Source organism: Microcaecilia unicolor, chromosome 13 (assembly GCF_901765095.1).
Source record: "Microcaecilia unicolor chromosome 13, aMicUni1.1, whole genome shotgun sequence".
NCBI classification, from domain to species: domain Eukaryota; kingdom Metazoa; phylum Chordata; class Amphibia; order Gymnophiona; family Siphonopidae; genus Microcaecilia; species Microcaecilia unicolor.
The window spans coordinates 40201210-40222920 of NC_044043.1; the positions used below are offsets into that span (position 1 = coordinate 40201210).

At 41.8% G+C, this 21711-nt stretch overlaps 2 protein-coding genes across 5 annotated transcripts in view; one reads left to right on the top strand and one right to left on the bottom strand.

Moving 5' to 3' along the window:
* Positions 1-7796, bottom strand: part of LOC115456848 (derlin-2) — a 63925-nt gene extending 56129 nt beyond the window's left edge. Inside the window, exons 1-2 of one of the 2 annotated variants that reach the window (XM_030186175.1) lie at positions 7649-7787; positions 1545-1610 (exon numbers count right to left, since the gene is read on the bottom strand). In XM_030186175.1, coding sequence (XP_030042035.1) covers positions 1545-1610; positions 7649-7741 — 159 coding nt within the window. In that variant the 5' untranslated portion in view covers positions 7742-7787. Of the gene's footprint in view, positions 1-1544; positions 1611-7648 lie in introns of both variants that reach the window. The other variant, XM_030186174.1, reaches the window with a different exon arrangement.
* A 253-nt stretch (positions 7797-8049) lies between these two features.
* DHX33 (DEAH-box helicase 33) overlaps positions 8050-21711 on the top strand; it is a 29567-nt gene continuing 15905 nt past the window's right edge. The window contains exons 1-5 of one of the 3 annotated variants that reach the window (XM_030186173.1): positions 8050-8127; positions 11936-12145; positions 15839-15999; positions 16367-16594; positions 17860-18030. In XM_030186173.1, coding sequence (XP_030042033.1) covers positions 11941-12145; positions 15839-15999; positions 16367-16594; positions 17860-18030 — 765 coding nt within the window. In that variant the 5' untranslated portion in view covers positions 8050-8127; positions 11936-11940. Of the gene's footprint in view, positions 8389-11935; positions 12146-15838; positions 16000-16366; positions 16595-17859; positions 18031-21711 lie in introns of all 3 variants that reach the window. The other 2 variants (XM_030186172.1, XM_030186171.1) reach the window with 2 other exon arrangements.

The window sequence follows — 21711 nt, forward strand, 5'->3', positions numbered from 1 at the left end:
CGTGACGTAAGTAGGGGAGGGCGATCCCGAACTCGCTACCTTCGAACTATAAGACGCACCCCCCATTTTCCTCCCAGATTTTGGGGGAAAAAAGTGCGTCTTATAGTCCGAAAAATACGGTAATATAAGAAATAAAGTCACCACTGCCATTTAAAGCCATTAATGAGTAAATAGTTATGTTGATTTAAAATACCAAATTTGTACAAAATTACTGAAAAAATGCAAGATCTAAACAAAAAAAACAAAAGCACATGCAAACATTGGATTTTATAAAGCTTTTTCTTTGGAATATTTTTAGTACAAAGTTGGCATGACTGATAAATTGTAATGCAAAGACAAAGGAAGGAGAAAGTTCAAGCCTCAAATATGTTTAAACAGGAAAGCGAGGCAGATGAGATGATATCCAAAGCTTGGTATATAGGACCTTTAATAAAGTCACAAACTAAACACATCAAGGACCGATCATGGCCATGTTTTGGAGTATGAGCTTGCTTCAGGGGTCAAACCTGTGGTGTGTGTTGATGAGATATAGTCCTATATAATGTTGATCACCATAGAGGGGCATTTTCAATAGGACATCTGACTTTGGAGGTTAGGTTTGGAAAACAAAACACTTTTGAACAAGGTTTTGTGATTTGAACATGGATTTTTTTTGGGGTTTTTTTTTTGGAAAAAAAAAAAAAAAAAAAAAAAAAAAGTACCACACACAAAAGCAAGCCATTGGGATGTAGAAGCCAGCAATTTTAGTAGACTGGTCCCCCAGACATCCCAGGAAAGCAATTGGACACCCTAGGGGGCACCTATATATGGTTAAGTGGGTGTCTGGTGAATTTTGGAGGGCTCAGTTTCCTCAAGTGGGCCTAGGTCCACCTGTCTGCAATGCACCTATCACTAAACTACTCCAAGGACCAGCAAGTAATGTTTTAAATCACATTTTTTTAGGGGGGGGGGGGGGTGGGAGGGGGTTAGTGACCACTGGGGGAGTAAGGAGAGGTCATCCCCAAGTCTCTCCACCTTTTTGTGCCTTGTTTGTTATAAAAAGCAGGTCTAGATCAAAACTTTTTAAAATCCTGGATGGTTTTGTTTTATTATGGCTGAAAAACATCCAAGTTTTAGAAACGCCCAGATCCTGCCCTTAACACGCCCCCTTGTGATTTGAAGGCACTTCTGATGGACTTCAAAATGTTGGTGAGAAAAATGTCCAAATGCAGATTTATGCCACTTTTTGGATGCTTTTCTTTTGAAAATGAGCTCCTTAGTATACTGCAAACATAACCAAGTGGAGCACTGGTGTTTAGCAGTCTGCATGGGATAAAATGGTTTCTTGACCCCTGAAGCAGGCTCATGCTCCTAAACATGGCCATGTCAGGTCCTTGATGTGTTAGTTTGCAACTATATTAAAATGTCCTATATACTGAGCTTTGGATATCCTCGTTTTTTCTGCCTCAAATTGTACATTTATTGCATTTGTATCCCACGTTTTCCCACCTCTTTGCAGGCTCAATGTAATATAAAACATTACACAAAAGTAGAAATACACTTACTTGATAATGTTTAAATATTAACTCAGGATTAAAGTACAGCTGGAAAGGTGTGATCAGTTCTAATTGCTGAAATACAAGATAAAAATTTAATACTAATTAGGGTTTAAAAAAACATTTCTAACTTATGTTCAGGCTCCTTGATTGCATTTTAGTTAGTAGAACCTAGTTGCACAGAAGTTCTGGTGTACTTAGATTTCAGCAAGGCCTTTGAAGGGTTCTAGGTAGGTGATTCAAACAGAGCATCCTTGGTACAGGCCCGAAATCAGTTCAGTAGTAACAGTAAACAAGTTCCCTTGGAAAATATTGATGTTACCAGTGCTGCACAGCAAGGATGAGTTCTTGGTATTTTTGTAATTGATAGAAAAATTGCTTTCCATAGCCGCCTGCCCTCTTTGCAGATGACAAAAAAATGCAACAGTATCGACACCCTGGAGGGCTCTGGGGTTGATTGAATTAGATAATCTTAAAAGGTAGCCATATAGGTAGAAAAGGAGGTAGCAAAAGCCTGGGTGGATAAGAAGAGGAATGTCAACAGAAAAAAAAAGAAAAGAAAAAAGTTGATAGTGCCAATGTATGCATTTCTGATAACACCTTTTTCAAAAGGCTACACATAGGATAGTGTGTGTGTTAAGAGGGCAGCTACTAAAATGGTTAGTGGTCATCATAAAACATAGGAACAGAATGAATGAAAAGGGAACTATAACATTTAAAGCACTTCTGTAGTATAAATACACAAGAAAGCCTCCTGCATTTGAAAGGAAGCTCTGAAGGCACTTGTGGTTCTGATTTCTCCATTGCACTCCCTAAGAAAAGCAAGGCTTCAAGTTTCTGCATGCAATGGGGTAAACCCAGGACAGGATCAACCCTGTCCTGTGAATCTGGATGCAACCAGCAGCCTTAAGCTTAGTAGTTAGTATTGAAGGGCATTCTACCATATGGTCTTTATGTGCTGTCATTTCTGCTTCTATGTTAACCTTTGCCATTCAACTAACCACTCGGGAAGTAATTTTTTAATTGACACGAGTACACAAATAGCATTTTAAGAGCTTGAGCAGGTGCTTGTGGTCACACACAAAAGTAGGTAGTCCAAGAAATGTGTGGATGCTTCTGGGGAAGGAGAATGGACAGGAAAGTGGCAGGATTGGTACTTGTGTCTAATAAAATACATGCATAAGTACTGATTCTTACCAGCATAGATATAACTAGATATACGTGTACATATAAAAGTTACTTGTGCCTCACAAAGTATGGCTAAGACAGTAGCAGGGAGGCAATCATGTAAAGGCATATAGGTGTACACTCCCTTAGTAAGTCTATATCACAGAAAGCACCACATTCTTAGTGATTCACTGATATATCAACTGGTTTCATCAGTAGAGGCTATAGAAAAACAGTCACCTTGGACAGTGTAATATGGAAAATCTCTGCTCCACACAAGAAGTCACAACATCAACACCTTATTTGAAATGTACAAGGAAACCATCACATTAACTTAGGAAATCACCACATTAACTTTAGTGCCACCAGTCATGTCTATACTTAAAATTAACAGAGAATTGTAAATTTATGCCTTCAAGGACTCAGAGCTGGGTCAAGAGGAGAACAGCACTATTAGAATTTAGATCTTAAGTGAACACATGCAAAACAAAAACACCATAAAATATATCACTAGAACAGCTTTTAATACAGCGACAGCAGATAAAAACCTGTAAATCTAGAATTCTCCAAGACCAATACTGCTACCAGTACTATACTTGGAACAGATCACAGACATATGTTGCATAGAGTACCTTAGTGGTTAGAGCAGGTGGTTGAGGACTAAGGAAACCAGGGTTCAAATCCCACCAACACTTCTTGTGACCCTTGGACAAGTCACAACACTACTGCCTCAGGTGCAGTTACTAAGCTGTGTTAAGGAAAGATGCTTTTTTATTTTTAATGTATTATTTTCCCTTGATGCACAGTAAAGAATGAAATGCAAATATATGGAAAGCACCTAATTATGCAATCAAGCTTTGAGATGGCTGTTTTCCTTCCCAGGAGTACTGGACTGCTAATGTGCAGCCTGTTGATCCCAGGAAGCAACTTAAAAAGGGGCCAGTGCAGAAAAACCCCCCAAAATAAGTAGTGACATTATCAAGAGGAGGCTTCCATTTTGAAGCCAGGGGTGGCTCACTACCCACCAGGAAAACTCTGGTAGAAGTGGGGGTCACCATATGTTGGGAGAGATTTTTTTTCCCCAAAGACAATTTTTTTAAAAATTAGTAGTACAATTACTGAATTAGTTCAATGTTAGCTCCCTGAGGCAATATAACTCAGAAATCCTAGCCACACCAAGATTAACAAAAAAAAAAAAAAAAAAAAAAAAAAACACTTGTCAAGTGTACTGGTTCTTGACCTTTATATCTACATGTTCAAACAAGTGCACTCAAACACCTGAGTGCGAAACAAGAAGGCTTTACAAAAAACAAAAAAAAGAAGTACTAATCAAAGCATCAATATTTTGTTGAACTGCTGAATACTAACAGCAAATGACGGCAGATAAAGACCTGCACAGTCCATTCAGCCTGCCCAACAAGGTGGCCAGAGCTACACCCACCATTGTGTGGCCCACCACCCATGCGTAAATGCAAAAATCACATACTGTACTGTAATGATGGGCTATATTCTCTGTCAATCCAATATACAAGGGGTATAACTCTTATGTACAGAGTGCTGTTCCTTACATATCAAATAAAAATGCACTCTGAGAATTTACAAACTGTGTCCTTAATTTGATACACAAACACATATCAGTACAATACACTTAAGGTGCACAGACTTCCCTCCTCCTACCTTTTCACAGACTCTCCAGCATACGTTCACATACACACTTCTACGTAAATCGATTTGGATAATGTTGCTATTATAGAAACATGGTTCAATGACAAAAATGGGATGAGACTATACTGTGTTATAATCTTTAGGAAGGGGTGAAAAGGTGGAGGAGTGGCACTGTATGTGAAAAATATAGCAGCTGAAATGCAGGGGACCTGGGGAAAGGAAGAAGTTATATGGATTGCTCTGGAAAGAGAAAATGGAACCTGTATCCACACGGGTGTTATCTATAGACCTCCGGTAGAGATGGAGAAGCTAGACAAAGATCTGATTGAAGATATCCATAAGCTTGGTAAGAAAGGCGAGGCATTGCTGGGAGATTTCAACTTTCCTGATGTGGATTAGAACATCCCGTAATCAGAAAGTAGTGAGATCATGGATGCTTGTCAAAGTGCCTTGCTCAGACAAATTGTGACGGAACCCACAAGGGAAGGATTGATGCTGGATCTAGTGCTCACAAATGGAGGCAGTGTTTCCCAACATCCGGGTGGGTGCCCACCTAGACAATACAACATGATTGGTTTGATATAAGAGCGAAAGCAAAGTGCAGCCGCACAAAACTCAAAAGTACTGGATTTCAGACATGCTGATTTTGGTAAAATGTGGGAATACCTGAAGGAGTTGATGGCATGGGTAGGCACAGGTGAAGTGGTCCAAGATAAAAGCTACTATAAGTATGGCAACTGATCTTTACGCAAGGAAAACAAAAAAAGAGAAACAGGAAGCCTATATGGTTCTCCAAGCAGGTGAATGAAAAAATAAAGGGCAAAATAAGGGCAAAAGAGGCTTCGTTCAAGAAATACAGAAGAACGCAACAGGAGGATCATGGAAGATATTACCGGCTTAAACTCAAAGAAGCCAAGAGGGAAATATGGCAAGCAAAAGAACATGCAGAAGAAAAATGGCTAAAGATGTAAAGAGGTGACAAGACTTTCAGATATATTGGGGAAGGAGAAATGATAGGAATGGAATTGTAAGACTGAACGATGCTGAGAATAGCTATAAGGAGAGTGATGAGGATCAAGTGAATGTGCTGAATAGAAGAAAATCCTGGAGAAAGACCGCAGTTGGCTGCCGAGGGTATATCTGGTAGTGGAGTAGATATACTGCTCACAGAAGAAAGCATTTACAAGCAACTTGAAAATCTGGTAGTGGACAAAGATAGGACCAGATGGGATGCATCCCAGGACATTGAGGGAGCTCAGAGAAATCCTGGTGGGTCCTCTTAAGGATTTAATAGATCTTTAGAGACAGGAGAAGTTTGTCAGGACTGGAGATGAGCTGATATGGTCCCTCTTCACAAAAGTGGGGCCAGGGAAGAAGTGGGAAACTATAGGTCGGTAAGCCTCACGTCAGTGATAGGAAAAATAATGGAGTCGCTGCTAAAGGAAAGGACAGTTAACTTTCTGGAAGCCAACCAGTTATAGGATCTGAGGCAACATGGCTTTACCAAAGGAAAATCCTGCCAAACATGATTGACTTCTATGACTAGATGAAGAACATGTGCTAGATGTAATCTACTTACATTTCAGCAGAGCCTTTGATACTGTCCCACACAGAAGGCTCGTGAATAAGCTGAGAAGGCTGCGAAAGGCAACAGAGGGTGTTGGTAAATGGAACCCGCTCTGAGGAAAGTAAAGCGAGCAGTAGAGTGCCTCAGGGGTCTGTGCTGGGGCCAATTGTTTAATATATTTGTGAGACATTGCTGGAGGGTTAGAAAGAAAAGTTTGCCTTTTTGCAGATGACACGAAGATAGCCGATAGAGTAGACACTTTGGAGGGTGTAGAAACCATGAGGATGTATCTCCAAACGTTAGCATGGAGAAGGGTCTGGCAATTAAAATGTAACGTGAAGAAGTGCAGAGTGATGCACTTGGGGGTGCAAAAATCCAAATGATAGGCGAGAGATTGGTAAATTCAGCTTAGGAGAGGGCCCTTGATGATAATGGTGTCTGAGAATATCAATACAACAAGGCAGTGGCTTGGCAGACTTCTACAGTCTTTGCCCTGAAAATAGCATGGACAAAGTCAAGTTCAGGTATACACACCTTGTATCACCTCATACCCTACATAACAAGTGTCTCTTCAGGTAGACTGGATGGACTGTACAGGTCTTTATCTACCATCATCTACTGTGTTACTGGTTGTCAAGTCTTCATCATGCTAACTATATAAGCAGCCAAACATGATAAGAGTCTTGATTACTTAAAAACCGCTACCACCACTTCATCAACTTCAAGGTGTTCAATTCAATATGGCATGAAGAACTGTGGGGCTTACTGACAAGAGGAGAAACTGATCAGGGCAATGGAAGTTTGGACAGAATGTCAGAGGATTTAGTAAATGGACAACAGCAATAATAGGCAACAAAGAGATCCAGTGTCCCCACCATTATTCATAATTCTGGTCATGGAAAAAAATAGAAGTGCAAGAACATGGCGGTATGGTGATACAGGGCAGGCACATGAAGGATTTACAATTTGCAGACAATATTGATCTGCTGGCAGATGCAAATGCAATTGATAGAAATAAATCAGATTAGTGAAGACTTTGGATTTCAAGTCAACAAAGACAAAAAGTAAGTGATGGCGATACTAATGACAGTGTAGGTGGTCATAGAAGGTGAGATGTTGAAATGCGTAAACTAATTTGTATTGTGAAGTGTGAACCAAAGATAACAACTGTAGCAAGGAAATACAAGGGAGAATTGGAATGGAGAGCAGTGATTTTGTGAACAAGACCACGATAAGGAAGAAACATGATAACCAAGCTATGAATAGTGGGTTGCAGACAAAATTAAAGCAAGGAAACTAGCAATATTTGGACACATCTGTAGAAACAGTGATGCTTGGAAGAGGTGAAGGAGTGAGAAAAAGGAAGGCCAAAACGAAGATAACTAAATATCCAGGAATAAACTAAAGCTGGACATCTGAAGTGCAGTATTCATGGCTCGGGACAGGAAAAGACCTTGGGCAAAAACAGTCTATAAGGACTGTGGGGTACGAAGATGGAACATCAAACAAAAAACACTAACCCACGCTTTTTTTTTCTTTTTTGTTTTGGGGGATCTTGACGTGTGTGAGGAGAGGGTTCAGTAAGCAGCGGAGGATAAAGCTGTCAGATTCTGTAAACAGAATCTCTCTATTGGAAACCATACAGAAACCTTTTTCTTTCAGTATATCCCAACCCAGCCCTTCCATAGGCAAACCAATAAACCTCTGATCTTACCACAACAGCCGTGGTGAGCACACAAGCAGTAGTATACGCTCTGGTCACCGAAGGGATCTGCAAATACTCCTGCCGCACCGTCTGATACGCCATCTTGGCCACCTCACCTTTTCATTTCCTATTCCGGTCTAGGTGGCTAGGGGAGGGGTACAAATAAGCCCCGCCTAATTGGAGGACAGCTGCTAATGGTGGAGCAAGGAGAGGTGGAGCGCTTTCACTGGCTCGCTGGTGCCTGGTTGGATGTGTACCAACATCAATCATTTCGTCTCCATGCCTGCATCCCGAAACCCACTGCTAATTCAGTTCAAGAACACATGCTCACCGCGGATTGGACAGCGATACAGCTTGAAGTGTTGCTGGTGGCATTCTCAGAAATCTGATTGGTGAAGATGGCGGGAGGTGTGGTTAGGAACGGAAGCGAATGTGAATGTGATGATTGTGAAGTGCTGCTGGCTGGCAAGAAGGTTTGAGCGTTGCTGGTATGATTTCAATCTATCTCTGAAGAGTGAGAAGTGGATGTGAGGGAGGAATTTCCCCGTTTCAGGCAGGTACTTCGATAGGGAAAGAGTGTGTTACTAGGCGCGAGATGACCCGCTCGTTGATAGTGATGTAATTTGCTTTGGAGCTTACAGATGCAGTTTCTGCTATAGAGGAATATGCTGCCTAGATGTTCGTCCCGAAGGTGATGGTGCCTCCATCCATTTGTAAAATAAAGTTAACAACATGAAAACAATTATAAGGTGATTAGTTACATGGGGGTTACTCGCTTTCTCAGTTAATAAAAAAAAAAAGCCTAAATCGGTCTTATGAAAATCTTCGAGCGGCCTGAGACTCACCATCTGCCCTGATAGCGGGGAGGATGTGAGAAGTTCCTAAGGTGCAATCAATAGCAATGCAAGAGGGGAGTAATAGAGAGGGAAAATAGTATGGGAAGTTGCATCAACAGAGAGAACTGATTGTTGTGCGCCATCTCCTTGTACTGAGCTTTATTAGCCTAGGCAGTCTAGATTCCTAGATTACTCTGAGGCATATTTTCAAAGCACTTAGCCTTCCAAAGTTCCATAGAAACCTATGGAACTTTGGAAGGCTAAGTGCTTTGAAAATATGCCTCTCTGTAATTTTTAAACATAAGGTAACAGACCTTCCGAAGACAACTCTTGTAAAAACATAAGAATAGCCATACTGGGATAGACTAATGGTCCATCTACCCCAGTACCCTGCTTCCAACTGTGGCTAATCCAGGTCACAAGTTCCTGCAGAAAACCAGTTAGTAGCAACCTTCCATGCTACCAATCCAGGGGCAAGCAGTGGCTTCCCTCATGTCCATCTCAATAACAGACTATGGACTTTTCCTCCAGAAACTTTTTAAACCCAGATACACTAACCACATCCTCCGGCAATGAGTTCCAGAGCTTAACTATTCTTTGAATGGAAAAATATTTCCTCCTATTTGTTTTAAAAGTATTTCCATGTAATTTCATTGAGTGTCCCCTGGCCTTTGTACTTTTTCAAAAAGTGAAAAATTGATTCTCTTTTATCGGTTCTACTCCACTCAGGATTTTGTAGACCTCAATCATATCCCCCTTTAGCCATCTCTTTTTCAAGCTGAGGAGGCCTAACTTCTTTAGCCTTTCCTCGTATGAGAGGAGTTCCGTCCCCTTTATAATTTTGGTCGCTCATCTTTGAACCTTTTCTAATTCCATTATATATTTTTTTGAGATAAGGCAATCAGAATTGAACGCAGTACTAAGGTGAGGTCGCACCATGGAGTGATACAGAGGCATTATAATATTGGTCTATTCACAGATTCATTAAGCTAGTCCAATAAAAAGATGTCACTTCAGTTTATTTGTTCACCATTGTTTCCAGTGAGCTGGGCTTGTAGGGTTGCTACCTCCAGGACTGGGTAACCGAATAAGTAAAGCTGTATTCCAGGTGGTATGGGATATATTTAGTTTCAGCCTTGGGAGTGTTCCTGCCATTTCACCCTTGGGAAATGAATATTTTCCATCCTATCTTGGTTTGATTTACCTTTTTCCAGAGCGTCCCTCTAGACCAGCACAGATGGGTTATGCATTCTGACCAGCAGATGGAGACAGAATAAACCGAGCTTCAAGTGGGCTGTGCATTCCTCAGGAAACCAGTGTGTTCTCAGTCTTAGCAGAAGGAGGAGTGGTAAGCCTGTGCAGTCGGTTACTTGTGGGCCCTGGGATTTCTTTTTTTGTCTTGAGTTTTCTTCCCGGGGCTACTGGGTAAGAGAAAACACTCTCTCTATATTAAAAAAAAAAAAAAAAAAAAAGAGAGAGAGAGAGAAAATAAAAGCGCCAGAGGTAGTTTTGGGTTTTGCTTCCCTCTTGTCTGCCTGCTTGATAGGGGTTAAGGCCAGCAGGGGGCTCTTTTGCCCTTGGGGTGTTAAACCTGGGTCCTGGATCTCTCTCTCCAGCCCCCACTTGGACCCTGCTGTGAGTAACTTTGGATTGTGAGCCTCAGCTGGCTGGCTCTGTCTTTAGGCAGACTAGCAGTTTGGAGTGCTGTGGGGTCTGACTTGTTACTTCTTTTTGGTCTGAGTTAAAAAAAGAAAAAAACGAAGAAACAAGTGTCACCAGAGCTTTACCGTGAGGAAGCCCTGTGTAAAAACACAAAGAGAGTAGCAGACTTCTTTGTGTTTTTTCCCTTCGGCGGTTGTTGTCCTGCTGCCCTGACGCTTCTTCAGGGAGCTGCAGAGCTCCTGTGGATTTTTCTTTCTTGGCGATGTCTCAGCGTCTTAAGCGCTGTGCAGTTTGCCAGGGCTGGGGGTGAATGCGGCAGGTAATTGTGGCCTCTGCGCAGTTCCGGAGCGCATCGAGTTGGGATGTGGGGAGTCCTGGCAGGTGGCTGCGCCAACTCCAGTGTCAGGTGTTTCAATGGGACCGTCTTCAAGGGTGCCCGTTCAGGTGGTTGCCTCGTTTTTGGTGGGAACTGCCCCATTTTGTTTCCGGCATCTGGCCTTGATCTCACTCCACGCTTGGAGCCCTATTCTGCCCTGGAGTCTCTGCCCTTCAGCCCAGCACCACCAGGTGCTTTGGGGGTTGATTTTCCCCCGGAATTTGTTTTGGCCATGTACAAGGCCTTTTGCCTGCGCAGGCTGGGTCTGCTCCGCAGAAGGGAGCTGTGCTGCAGGGAGACTCCTCTTCCTTCCCCCCTTCTAAAGGCAAGTGTGGGGAATGGGAGGAAGAGGAGGATCTCCTGGACTGTGCTTCTCAGGAGTCAGAGGCTTTACCTGGCTGATCTGACGAGGAGGACCTCAGGTACCGGGTGGGGGAGGGGGAGGACAACTCCTTGCAGGAGGAGCTGCCTTTGGGGGAGGACGTCTCGGTTGACTGCATTTTCTATTGGGAGTAGCTGAAGAAACTGATTTTCCAGGTGTCTTCCGTGCTGCGACTCAAGGAGTTTCCCCTGGAGGCCCCTCATACAGTGGATCCCTTGCTTAAGGGTTCGCAGATTTTCCCGCTCTTTCCCCATGTACCAGGAGATTCGGGATGTCATCCAGACACAGTGGGCTTCTCCTGACACCCCTTTTTGGGTTGCAGTCCATTTATCCCATTCCGGAGCAGGATCAGGAGTCCTTGTGTCCCCTCACGATGGACACTGTAGTCTTGGCAGTCATCAAGAAGAATACAGTGCCTGTGGATGGTGGCTCCGCCCTTAGGACCCCCCCCCCCCCTCAGATTGTTGAAGCACTGCTTAAGCAGAGTTTTGATGTGGCTGCCTTGGGTCTGGTCGGCGGATATGGCATCCAAGTCTAAATTGAGCAAGTTTTCCTTCCAATGAGGATCTGGATAAGTTGGTCAAAAGTCTAGGGGAGGCTAAGGTTCCTCGGCTTCCAGAGGAAGTGTTTTGTCGGTTCTTTCTCGTGACTCTCTAAAAAAAAAAAAAAGTACAGACATGGGAGTGTCGGGATTCAGCTCTGTACCAGCCTTCTTGAAGTGGTCAGGGCTATTGTATCCTGTTCCTCCTATTTGGCAGCAGCAGTGCAGACAGCCTCGGTCAGGGGATCGAGGTGGTGAAATTGGATGGAGATTTTGATTTCCTTTTGGAGTGTTTTCTCTTTGTTGTTTAGTCCTGTGGGTCATCTGCTTTTTCTAGGCATAGACTGGTTTCTTGAGGACTGCATAGCCCACTTATAGGCTTAGTTTGTTCTCAGTCCCTATCTTCTGGTCAGAGTACATAACCCATCTTTACAGGTCTAGAGGGACTAAAAGAACACCAACTAGCAGATAAGATCTAATTGCTTATTTTATTTTAAAGATAATATGCCTCAGGATTCTGATCTACCGCCGGCCAAGAAGTTTAAGCCGGGATCCCCACTTTTCCCCTTCAGCAGGAAGACAGTGATGCTGGCGGGAGCTCGAAAGCCTCAGATATCTGTGGAGCTGCAGCGCAGGAACCTCCCCATTTTCCAGGCTCGAGCCCAGCTTGTTGGGCAGCTCCGGCAACTGGACAGCGTTGTGCTTATAGGTAACCGGAACCCTCATATAACCATAATCCTGCAGCTTTCTGAGAAACTGTTTAATGTCTTTATTAGTCGGGATTAAGGTGGTGGTTGTGAGGTGGGTTCTGTAGTACTCCGTTTTATTTCTGTTTATTTTATTGTAATTTTTGTTATGTGTGGATTATTTTGTAGTATTCTCAGAAGTGTAAATAGATGGATAGGGGTGCCACAACCAATGTTCCCTCTAAGCAGAGCGCATGAGCGATTGCTCATACATTTTAGGAACGTTGCCCACAGATTTTACATGATTGCTCACAAAGATGTTTTTTGTGCTATATACAGAAATGCATTGCTAATACTGGCGCTTAAAATGTTTATTTTTTTTAGGTTTATTTATAATAATTTTTATTGATGAAGTTGCATATTCAAACAGCATTGTCATAACATAAATAACCTTGGTGATGTGACATCCAGACTGACAATATGCAACTAGGACTTCATCATCAAACTTTTTACAGTTTCTCCCTCTCCCTATTCCCTCAAATTTTTGGTTTTTAAAACTTGTTGCTCACACACAACCAAAAATTTGCACACACCAGACCACTCCTTAGAGGAAACATTGGCCATGAATACTCATTGTGGGTATCCTGAAAACCTGACTGGTTGGGGTGTATCCAGGACTAGGTTTGGGAACCACTGTGCTAGAGGCAAAATCTAATCTTTGCTGGTGGATGACCTCTTTTACTCTCCCTTGGAGAGTCCCGATTGGATAGTCCTGACGATGGATGCCAGTCTTCTCAGTTGGGGAGCTCACTTTCTGGATCAAGTTGACCAAGGGTTTTGGTCAACAACAGAAGCATTGTGGTCAGTCAGTTGCTTAAAGACTCAAACTATTCATTGGGCTATGGTAGCCTTCCAGCATCTGTTACAGGGCAAAGCAGTCGGGGTCACAGCAGTGGCCTATATAAATCATCGGGGAGGAGCAAAGAGTTCTTCAGTAGCTCGAGAGAGGCATCTACAGGCATTGTCCGCAGTGCATATACCTGCAGATTTTTTTTTTTTTAAATTTGAAAATTTTTATTAGACACAACGTAAGGAACACAATGTAAGGCTATGCTGCCTTCAAAATTCTGAAATACATCAACCAATTGAGTTACATCTCGGTATATCATCAGTTTTAATATTTTTCTCCCCCCCCCCTCCCCCCTCCCTCTCCCACCCTCCCCTATTCATTACTGTCCACTTCTTGGTTGTATCCCCTGTTTTTTACAATGTATTAGTCCATAATTTCTCCAAATGAATCCACTCTTTAGCATCAGGTTTGTATTTACCCATTCTCTTATCAGTCAACTGTTCCAAGCCTACAATATTCTTGACTCTCATCTTCCATGATGCAATAGTGGGGCCAAGTCTCTGTTTCCAGTGGGCCGCAACTTCCAACTTTGCGGCTGCCAACCCTAATCTTTTAAGCCTCCTTTGCCATTTCTGACCCCTTTTATTTCCCCACCCTAGTAAACACCATTTTGGCTCTGTTGGAAATTGTGTGTCCAAAATGTGTGTCAAATGTGTGGTAACATCCACCCAAAATGATTGTATATACGGACAGTCCCACCATACATGTATAAAGCTACCTACCCCGTCCTTACATCGCCAACATTGATCAGATACATTGGGATATATTCGTTTTAACCTGTCCGGCGTGTAATACCATCTACTTAGAACTTTATACGCATTTTCTTTTATTAATACACAGATAGATGCTTTTTTCACCTCCATACACACCCTTTCCCATTCCTTCACACTCATTTCAATATTTAGATCTCGCTCCCACACTGTCATATAGGGTAATTTCTTCATTTTGTCTCCCCTTATATATCTATATAATCTGGATATACCCTTCTTTCCTCCCTCCAAGGTTTCCCATATGTTTTCCAATATCTCTCGTTCACGTGGATCAGACTGCAACCACCCTTGTCCCTTCATAAAATGCCTAACTTGTAAATAAGCATAATGATCGGAATCTGGCAGTACGAATTTCCTTTGAAGGGTTACAAACTCTCTTAACACCCCTTCAGACATAAGGTCCCTAAATCTTTTCAGTCCCTTTCGATTCCACTCCCGAAATACCCCTCCCTCTCGCCCTGCAGGAAACTCAGCTTCTTGCCTAATATATGCTAAGGTAGAGGTTTTTACCCCCTTCTTAAATTTGTACTTTAGTACATCCCAGATATGTTGCAAGTGAGAACCTGCAGATTTTTTTAAAGGATCATGGATTTGATGTATCATCTTTCTGTAGGTACAGTGAAAGCGGTTTACATATATGCAGGTACTCTCTCTGTCCCTAGCTCTTAGTAAATAGCACTTAAATCAGCCCAGTTCAACGGGATTGCCGTTTCACCTCACAACTTATTTATGCTGTTGAATGTATCGTGTCTTTGGCAATTCCCAGTCTTTTTTCTGCTCTGATTAGCTTTTCAGATAAGTTCTTTCTTCCTCTCCCTCAATGATCCATGTCCTCTTGTTAGGAGTTCAGCTGGTGGCTGAGCTGGTAAGTGCTATTTACTATGAGCTTATGAGATATAAGTTATTGACTCACTAGTAAAAAAGGCCCGTTTCTAAACAAAATGAAACGGGCGCTAGCAATGTAATGAGTTCCTGCCATTAATGTTTCCACGGTTGTATTCTGAATATAATTGTTGTTTACATGTGTAAGATTTCTTTATATACAATATTTTTTGTGTAAACTGTTACAATGTGATAAGTTTTCCTTGTTCAGGCCCTTCAATCAGTTTAACAATCACATCAGAAGAGCTCCTTACTCGTGAGAATGCAACATACAGTTGCCCATGTGAGAGACTGAGAGTGACAGTGTGTTTTACAGACAGTGTAAGAGAGAGATACACAGAGTGATTGAATGTGTGTGTGTGATGTCTGTCTGTCTGTCTATGTGTGTGTGTGAGTGACAAAGTGATTAAATGTTTGTCTTCTCTTCCGTTCTGTGCACTTGCCTCCACTGATGTTCATACCTCCCTGTATATGATTGTTTGTTAGAGATTCAATCCACTCCACTTCCCTGCTCCAAGTTCCGTTCTGTCTGATTGGTTCTTCATTCCTGTGACGTCACGTTTGTTTGCTTGGCAACTATGCAGCATTCCGTTTCCTCGACATGAGGGCGGGGACAGTGAATGAAATGCTGAACTACAGACTTATGAACCCTACACTGCCACAGAGTCAGCTTCAGAATGTTGGAGGTGCTTTTTATTATATAGGATGATTATGGATTTTTAAGGAATGCTGAAGAAGCAACAGTGTGGCTTTTAATTGAAATGGAAAAACATACAAAAACAAATTAAGAGATAAAATAAAAAGAAATTAAATAAAGTACTGGAGGTTTATGATTGATGAAAGGGAGCCTAATATCCCTATGAGCCATCCATTGCGATAAGCTTGGGATTTCTGAGGTCTTTTTCTCCTTTGAATTACAAATTGAGGAGAAGAAATATTTTTATTGGAATATATTGCACTTTGCATTTTTGATACGTTGTGTTTTGGGACAAGGAACTCTTTGGTGTTATCAATTGTGTGATATAAGTTATCAGCTTCTGTTCGTTTAGGGATTCATTTGAAAGATACAGTTTGACCAAGGATGCTTTAATTATTAGTATAAAATGGTAAGTTTGTAAAGGTGGACACTGAATTATTGGTGTTCTGACTTACAGGGGAAACAGGGTCCGGGAAGACCACCCAGGTCCCTCAGTACCTGTATGAAGCTGGCATTGGGCGTCAGGGCATTATTGCTGTAACCCAGCCCCGGAGAGTTGCTGCCATATCTCTGGCCACAAGAGTTTCAGAGGAGAAGAAAACAGAGCTGGGAAAACTGGTATGTCATCTTGTTTTGGGGTCTCAAACTCAAGCTCTTGAAGTTCCCTAATTTGCATGACTAATTTATCTCTGTGTGTGTGCTGAAATGTTGCATTAGTCCCACATTGATTAAAGCACTTTATACTAGTGGTGGAGATTTGGTATGGATTAAATCTAAACTTTTACCTGACCCCCGTTATGTACATGGATGTAAACGTATGCATATGCTTGTAGTTTTTCTGCCTTACATTTATAGAAACATACACTGTCACAGAATAGACGTGCCTCTTGGATTAGGGCGGTCCAACTCAGTTTAAAACTACTGAGTTTCCCCTTCTTTTTGTTCATAATGTTCTTTAAACCCGTGTTTCATATTCATTTCTTAGGTAGGCTACACTGTGCGCTTCGAGGATGTTAAGTCAGAGGAGACTAAGATCAAGTTCTTAACGGATGGCATGCTGCTGCGGGAGGCAATAGGGGACTCTCTGCTGCGCGGGTATAGCAGTGTCATTTTGGATGAAGCTCATGAGAGGACAGTCCACACTGATGTACTTTTTGGCATTGTGAAAGCAGCTCAGAAGAAACGGAAGGAGCTGGGGAAATTGCCACTTAAAGTGAGTGCTGCTGGAAGGGGATAAATTAGGTCAGGTAAGGGGACAGTCTCCATCTGATCCTCAATGAGGGTTACCAAAGATCGAGAGTCAATATTGCCACATTTCTTAGTGAAGCGTATTAAATAAGATCATCACAAATTGAAACCCTCCAAATACATATCACATGGTAAACACTCATCTGGAGGAGAGGCGTATAACCTAATCCCTGAAAACAGCACAGGTATCCTCATCAGGGTGTATGCATTATGCCAACACCAGTACCTTTTTCTGGCCTTCCCATGTGGATATCAATCGAGCCATTAATCTCCCATTTTTATTCCCGTGCTTTATACAACTAATATTTATAATATACCAAAGACTTCACTGTCCACTCATAGAGCAGCTCATTTATAACCATCTGCAGAGACAACAAATGTTGCTTGAAGGCTAAACTAAGGAGTGTCCCTAAAGTTCTGCCAGGCAGATCCCAGCTGACGTGTCAAATGAAGAATTTCACGATCTGTCAATTTAACATGGCTTGTGTATTGAGACTTCCTTTTTATATATATATTAAAAGTAGAAGCCCATCTCGGGTAGAAAGGTATGAGAGGATAATTGGATAATGGGTCAGTATCGTGGATATGTGGGGGGGGGGGTGGGGGGATGGGAAGGGGTTCGATTAGTATTAGCCCTTTTAGATGCTTATTTACGAGGATGATTCCAACTGTTAATGGTACAGAATTCGTTTACTAAGCTATGTTACGGGTTGGTGTATGGGAACTGTTGTTGGGCTGTGAATTGGGGAAAATATATTCAATGATCGGATATTGTAAAGGACAATAGTAATATCCATTGCCGATGGGAGTAAAGGGGGAGAGCTATAAGAAAACAGGCTCTGTCTCCTAGCTCTTGAATGCGAGGATTTACAAGCATGGACTGAAAATGTGGACTTTGCTGATTAAACAATTCCAGACACAGCCTCAACATGCAAGAATATTTATTAATCAAGGTCCAGTGGGAGAGAGGAGGGTATAATACAAAATAATTGATGATAAAGCATTAACTTGTATCTAGTTGGAATATATAATCTACATGTTTAAGATTGCGAAATGTTCAGTCTGTTATATCATCAATAAAAAATTGTTGAAACTTAAAAGTAGAAGCCCAGGCTACATTGCTGTTCTGTGCTCTGAGTTTGCCATCCTTTGCTCTGTTAAGTGAAGGGGCATGCTGAAACCTGGGTAGCTCTATTCTCCGGGGACACCTCTCTGCTACTGTCTCTGCAGGTAATCATCATGTCAGCCACTATGGATGTGGACCAGTTCTCTCAGTATTTCAACGGTGCTCCAGTTCTGTACCTTGAAGGGCGGCAGCATCCAATCCAGATCTATTACACGAAACAGCCTCAGAGTGACTACCTCCAAGCAGCTTTGATATCTGTATTCCAGATCCATCAGGTAATTCTGAGCAGAAATCTCTCATATCTGGTAGTCATGTGGCCTCCACCTGTTTAAAAATGGTGGTTTGTGATCACTGTTGGATTTCTACCAGCGTATATCTGAAACTGCTTGTTTTCTTTGACTCACATGTAAGGTACATTTAGAAGGTACTCGCTTGGAGGAATCCGTTTAAAGGCTTAACATGTAAATACCTCCGTCTGTTGATGAGGAAAAAAGCTCATCTCAAATGAGAAATCTTAGCTACTGCAGAAAGAATAGAGAAAAACTCTAATAACATGGTTAACACAGTAAATAAGAGCAGATAAAGACCAATATGGTCCATCTAATCTGCTTGCTAAGGTGGTTAATGTTGTACCTGCTGTTTCTTGCAGGTTACCCCTTTCTATGCCTTTTTTCAAAAGTGGGGAAGTAATTTGTTTTGCTTTAATTCCATCCTTGTGTTATATAGGGATCCTCTGTGATTAACCCACACTTTTTGAATTCCATCATTGTTTTTGTCCCCACCACCGAGAGGACATTCAAGGCATACAGCTACCTGTCCATAAAACAATATTTCTTGATGTTGCTTTGAAGTCTATTTTCTTGCAGCTTCATTTCATGATTTCCAGTTCTATAGCTTCCCTGTTTTTGAAAAATTGTTTGCTCATTAATACCTTTTAATATTTAAATTTCTGTATCGTATCTCTCCTGTACCTCCTTTCCTCTATAGAATATACGAATTCAGGTCTTTAAATCTCTTCTCGTACTTGTGACGCGTATCCCACAGCATTTTCAGTACTTTCCTCTGAACTGCTACAAGTCTTTTTATATCCTTAGTGAGATATGGCCTCCAAAACTGAACATAGTACTCCCCAGTTACTTTTACATGGGTGTTATCACCGCCTCTCTTCTACTGGTTATGCTCCTGCCTATGCAATCCTGCATCTTTCTGGCTTTGGCCATGATCTTGTCACTTTGTTTCATCACCCTGAGGATCCTCTCCTGGTCCATGTACATGAGCCTCTCGTCTTCCCTCATACAATGGTGAAATTAATTCCTTTGAATTGGCCAGGAGTATTCTGAAGATAAGAAAACACAACTTCTCCACCAGCAGGCAAAGAGAGAGATATGTCAGCATGAAAACCATGTGAAAAGGCTAAGATGCAAATAACGTGATTTAAAAAAAATGGAGGTGCCTGGCTCAGTGGGGTAACTGAAAAACAGAGCGGGGTTCACACTCTCCACAGCAGTCGACTGATCTCTTGGTATTTGGCCCTCTCCACTCCATTTTTCTTTGTTCAGTGGGGTAACTGCCCACATTAAAACCCCCTATTTCAAGTGTACGTCTAGTAGCGTTATAGAAATGATTAGTAGTAGTAGTACTATTATTTTTTGCATTTTGACATTACTTAGGGCCCTGTGTACTAAAATGTAAAGTGACTTTGCATGAAAAATAGCACAAAATGCCTGGTAATGTGCAAAACAAAATACTTAAAAAAAATATTTCTTTTAATCATTGATTTGTTTCATCTTATACTGAATATATATTAGTGACAGTTAAAATTTAATGCCAAGAAGTGCAGTAACCCAAAAAAAAAGAGATACCGAATAGGAGGGGAGAGATTAGTAAGCTCGACTCAGGAGAGAGAGGCCTTGTGGTATTGGTGTCCGAGGATCTGAAGGTGAAGAAACAATGTGATAAGGCAACGGCCGTGGCCAGAAGGATGTTAGGCTGCATAAAGAGAGGTATAACCAGCAGAAGAAAGGAGGTGTTGATGCCTCGTTACGAGTCGTTAATAAGGCCCCACTTGGAGTATTGTGTTCAGTTTTGGAGGCTATATCTTGCTAAAGATGTAAAAAGACTGGAAGTGGTGCAAAGAAAAGCTACAAAAATAGTATGAGATTTGCGTTGCAAACCATACGAGGAGAGACTTGCCGACCTGAACATGTATACCTTGAGGAAAGGAGAAACAGGGGTGACATGATGCAGACATTCAAATATTTGAAAGGTATTAATCTGCAAACAAACCTTTTCCAGAGACGGGAAGGCAGTAGAACTAGAGGACATGAATTGAGGTTGAAGAGGGGCAGACTCAGGAGTAATGTCAGGAAGTATTTTTTCACGAAAAGGGTGGTGGATACATGGAATGCCCTCCCGCGGGAGGTGGTAGAGATGAAAACAGTAATGGAATTCAAACATGCGTGGGATAAACACAAAGGAATCCTGTTTAGAAAGAATGGATCCATGGAATCTTAGCAAAGATTGGGTGGCAACATCGGTAGTTGGAAGCAAAACCAGTTCTGGGCAGACTTCTACGGTCTATGCCCTGATCATGACTGAATAGATATGGATGGGCTGGAGTGTAAATTTTAATGGGCTTTGACATTAGCTTCAGAACCTTTAGTACAAGAACAGTGCTGGGCAGACTTCTATGGTCTGTGCCCTAAGAATGGCAAGGACAAATCAAACTCGGGTATACATATAAAGTATCACAAGTAAAATGATTTTATTTTGTTGAGCAGACTGGATGGACCATACAGGTCTTTATCTGCCGTCATTTACTATGTTATGTTACTATGTTTTTTACCTTATAATTTTATTTCCTACCAGACCAGTCCAGGAGCCTTTCCTGTCTGATTTTTGTTTTGCCTTTTATTTCTTCTTAGGGGGAATTCCTTCTCATTTTCATTTTGTTTAGTTCTCTCCATCTCCTGACTCAGTGTAATATCTGCATGTCAGTTGAGTACATGTCTCGCTGTTCAGTGGAGTTCAATGCTGAACAGTAGGTGCCTTTTCAAGAGGGTCCACTGTAGGACTTATGAGCACCATTGCTTGGCTATTCGAAATACTGAACATTCCAGGCTACATGATACATTTTTTAAGGGCGATTCACTTGGAACTATTTTCTCTGTCTCCAACCTCTGGTAGATGGACATAACCCATTCGTCCTAGACTGGTCTGGTAGGACTAAAGGAAAGAAAATTATCAGGTAAGAAACATAATTTTTCCTTCTTTAGCATCCATACCAAACTAGTCTAGAACCTGTGGGTTATGTCTGTTGACTAATGGATGGAGACAAACAAACTAAGGGCACCGTGTAACCTTAGAATACTCAGTATTTCTCTGTCTCCAGTGGATGGGATGGATGGATTGTGCAGTTCCTGAGCTATTTCTGATAAGCTCCAGGACCAGTTGAACTGTTGTCAGTAGAGCACAGAAATTCCCTCATTTGAGGGTTATCTCCTGGATTCTATATATGTTCTATATATGGCCCAAATTTGGACGCCCAAAGCAGATGACAACTAATTTGCATGTGCAATAGTCAATAATTGGACTTAATTGACAACAATGTGGATTTGTGCATTCATCTGCCCTAGTTGCTATTCTTTAACATTTGTGCTTAAATTTCATAGCTTGCAACTCAAAAGGGGTGTAGCTATGGGAGAGAATCGGCATTCCCAGAAGTAGGCGCAACGTTATAGAATAATGCCACATCTATGCCTAAGTTGGGCACCGGCATTACAACATGTTTCAGCAGGTGTAAATCCAACATTTCCACGCCAAGCTAGTGTTCTGTGAAAGTTGAGCACCCGTTGCAGAATGCTAGTTTAGCGTGGATCTTTACAGCACCTAACTCTGGATGACAGAACATAAAGAGTTGCCGTACGACCAGACCAAGGGTCCATCTAGTGTTTCCT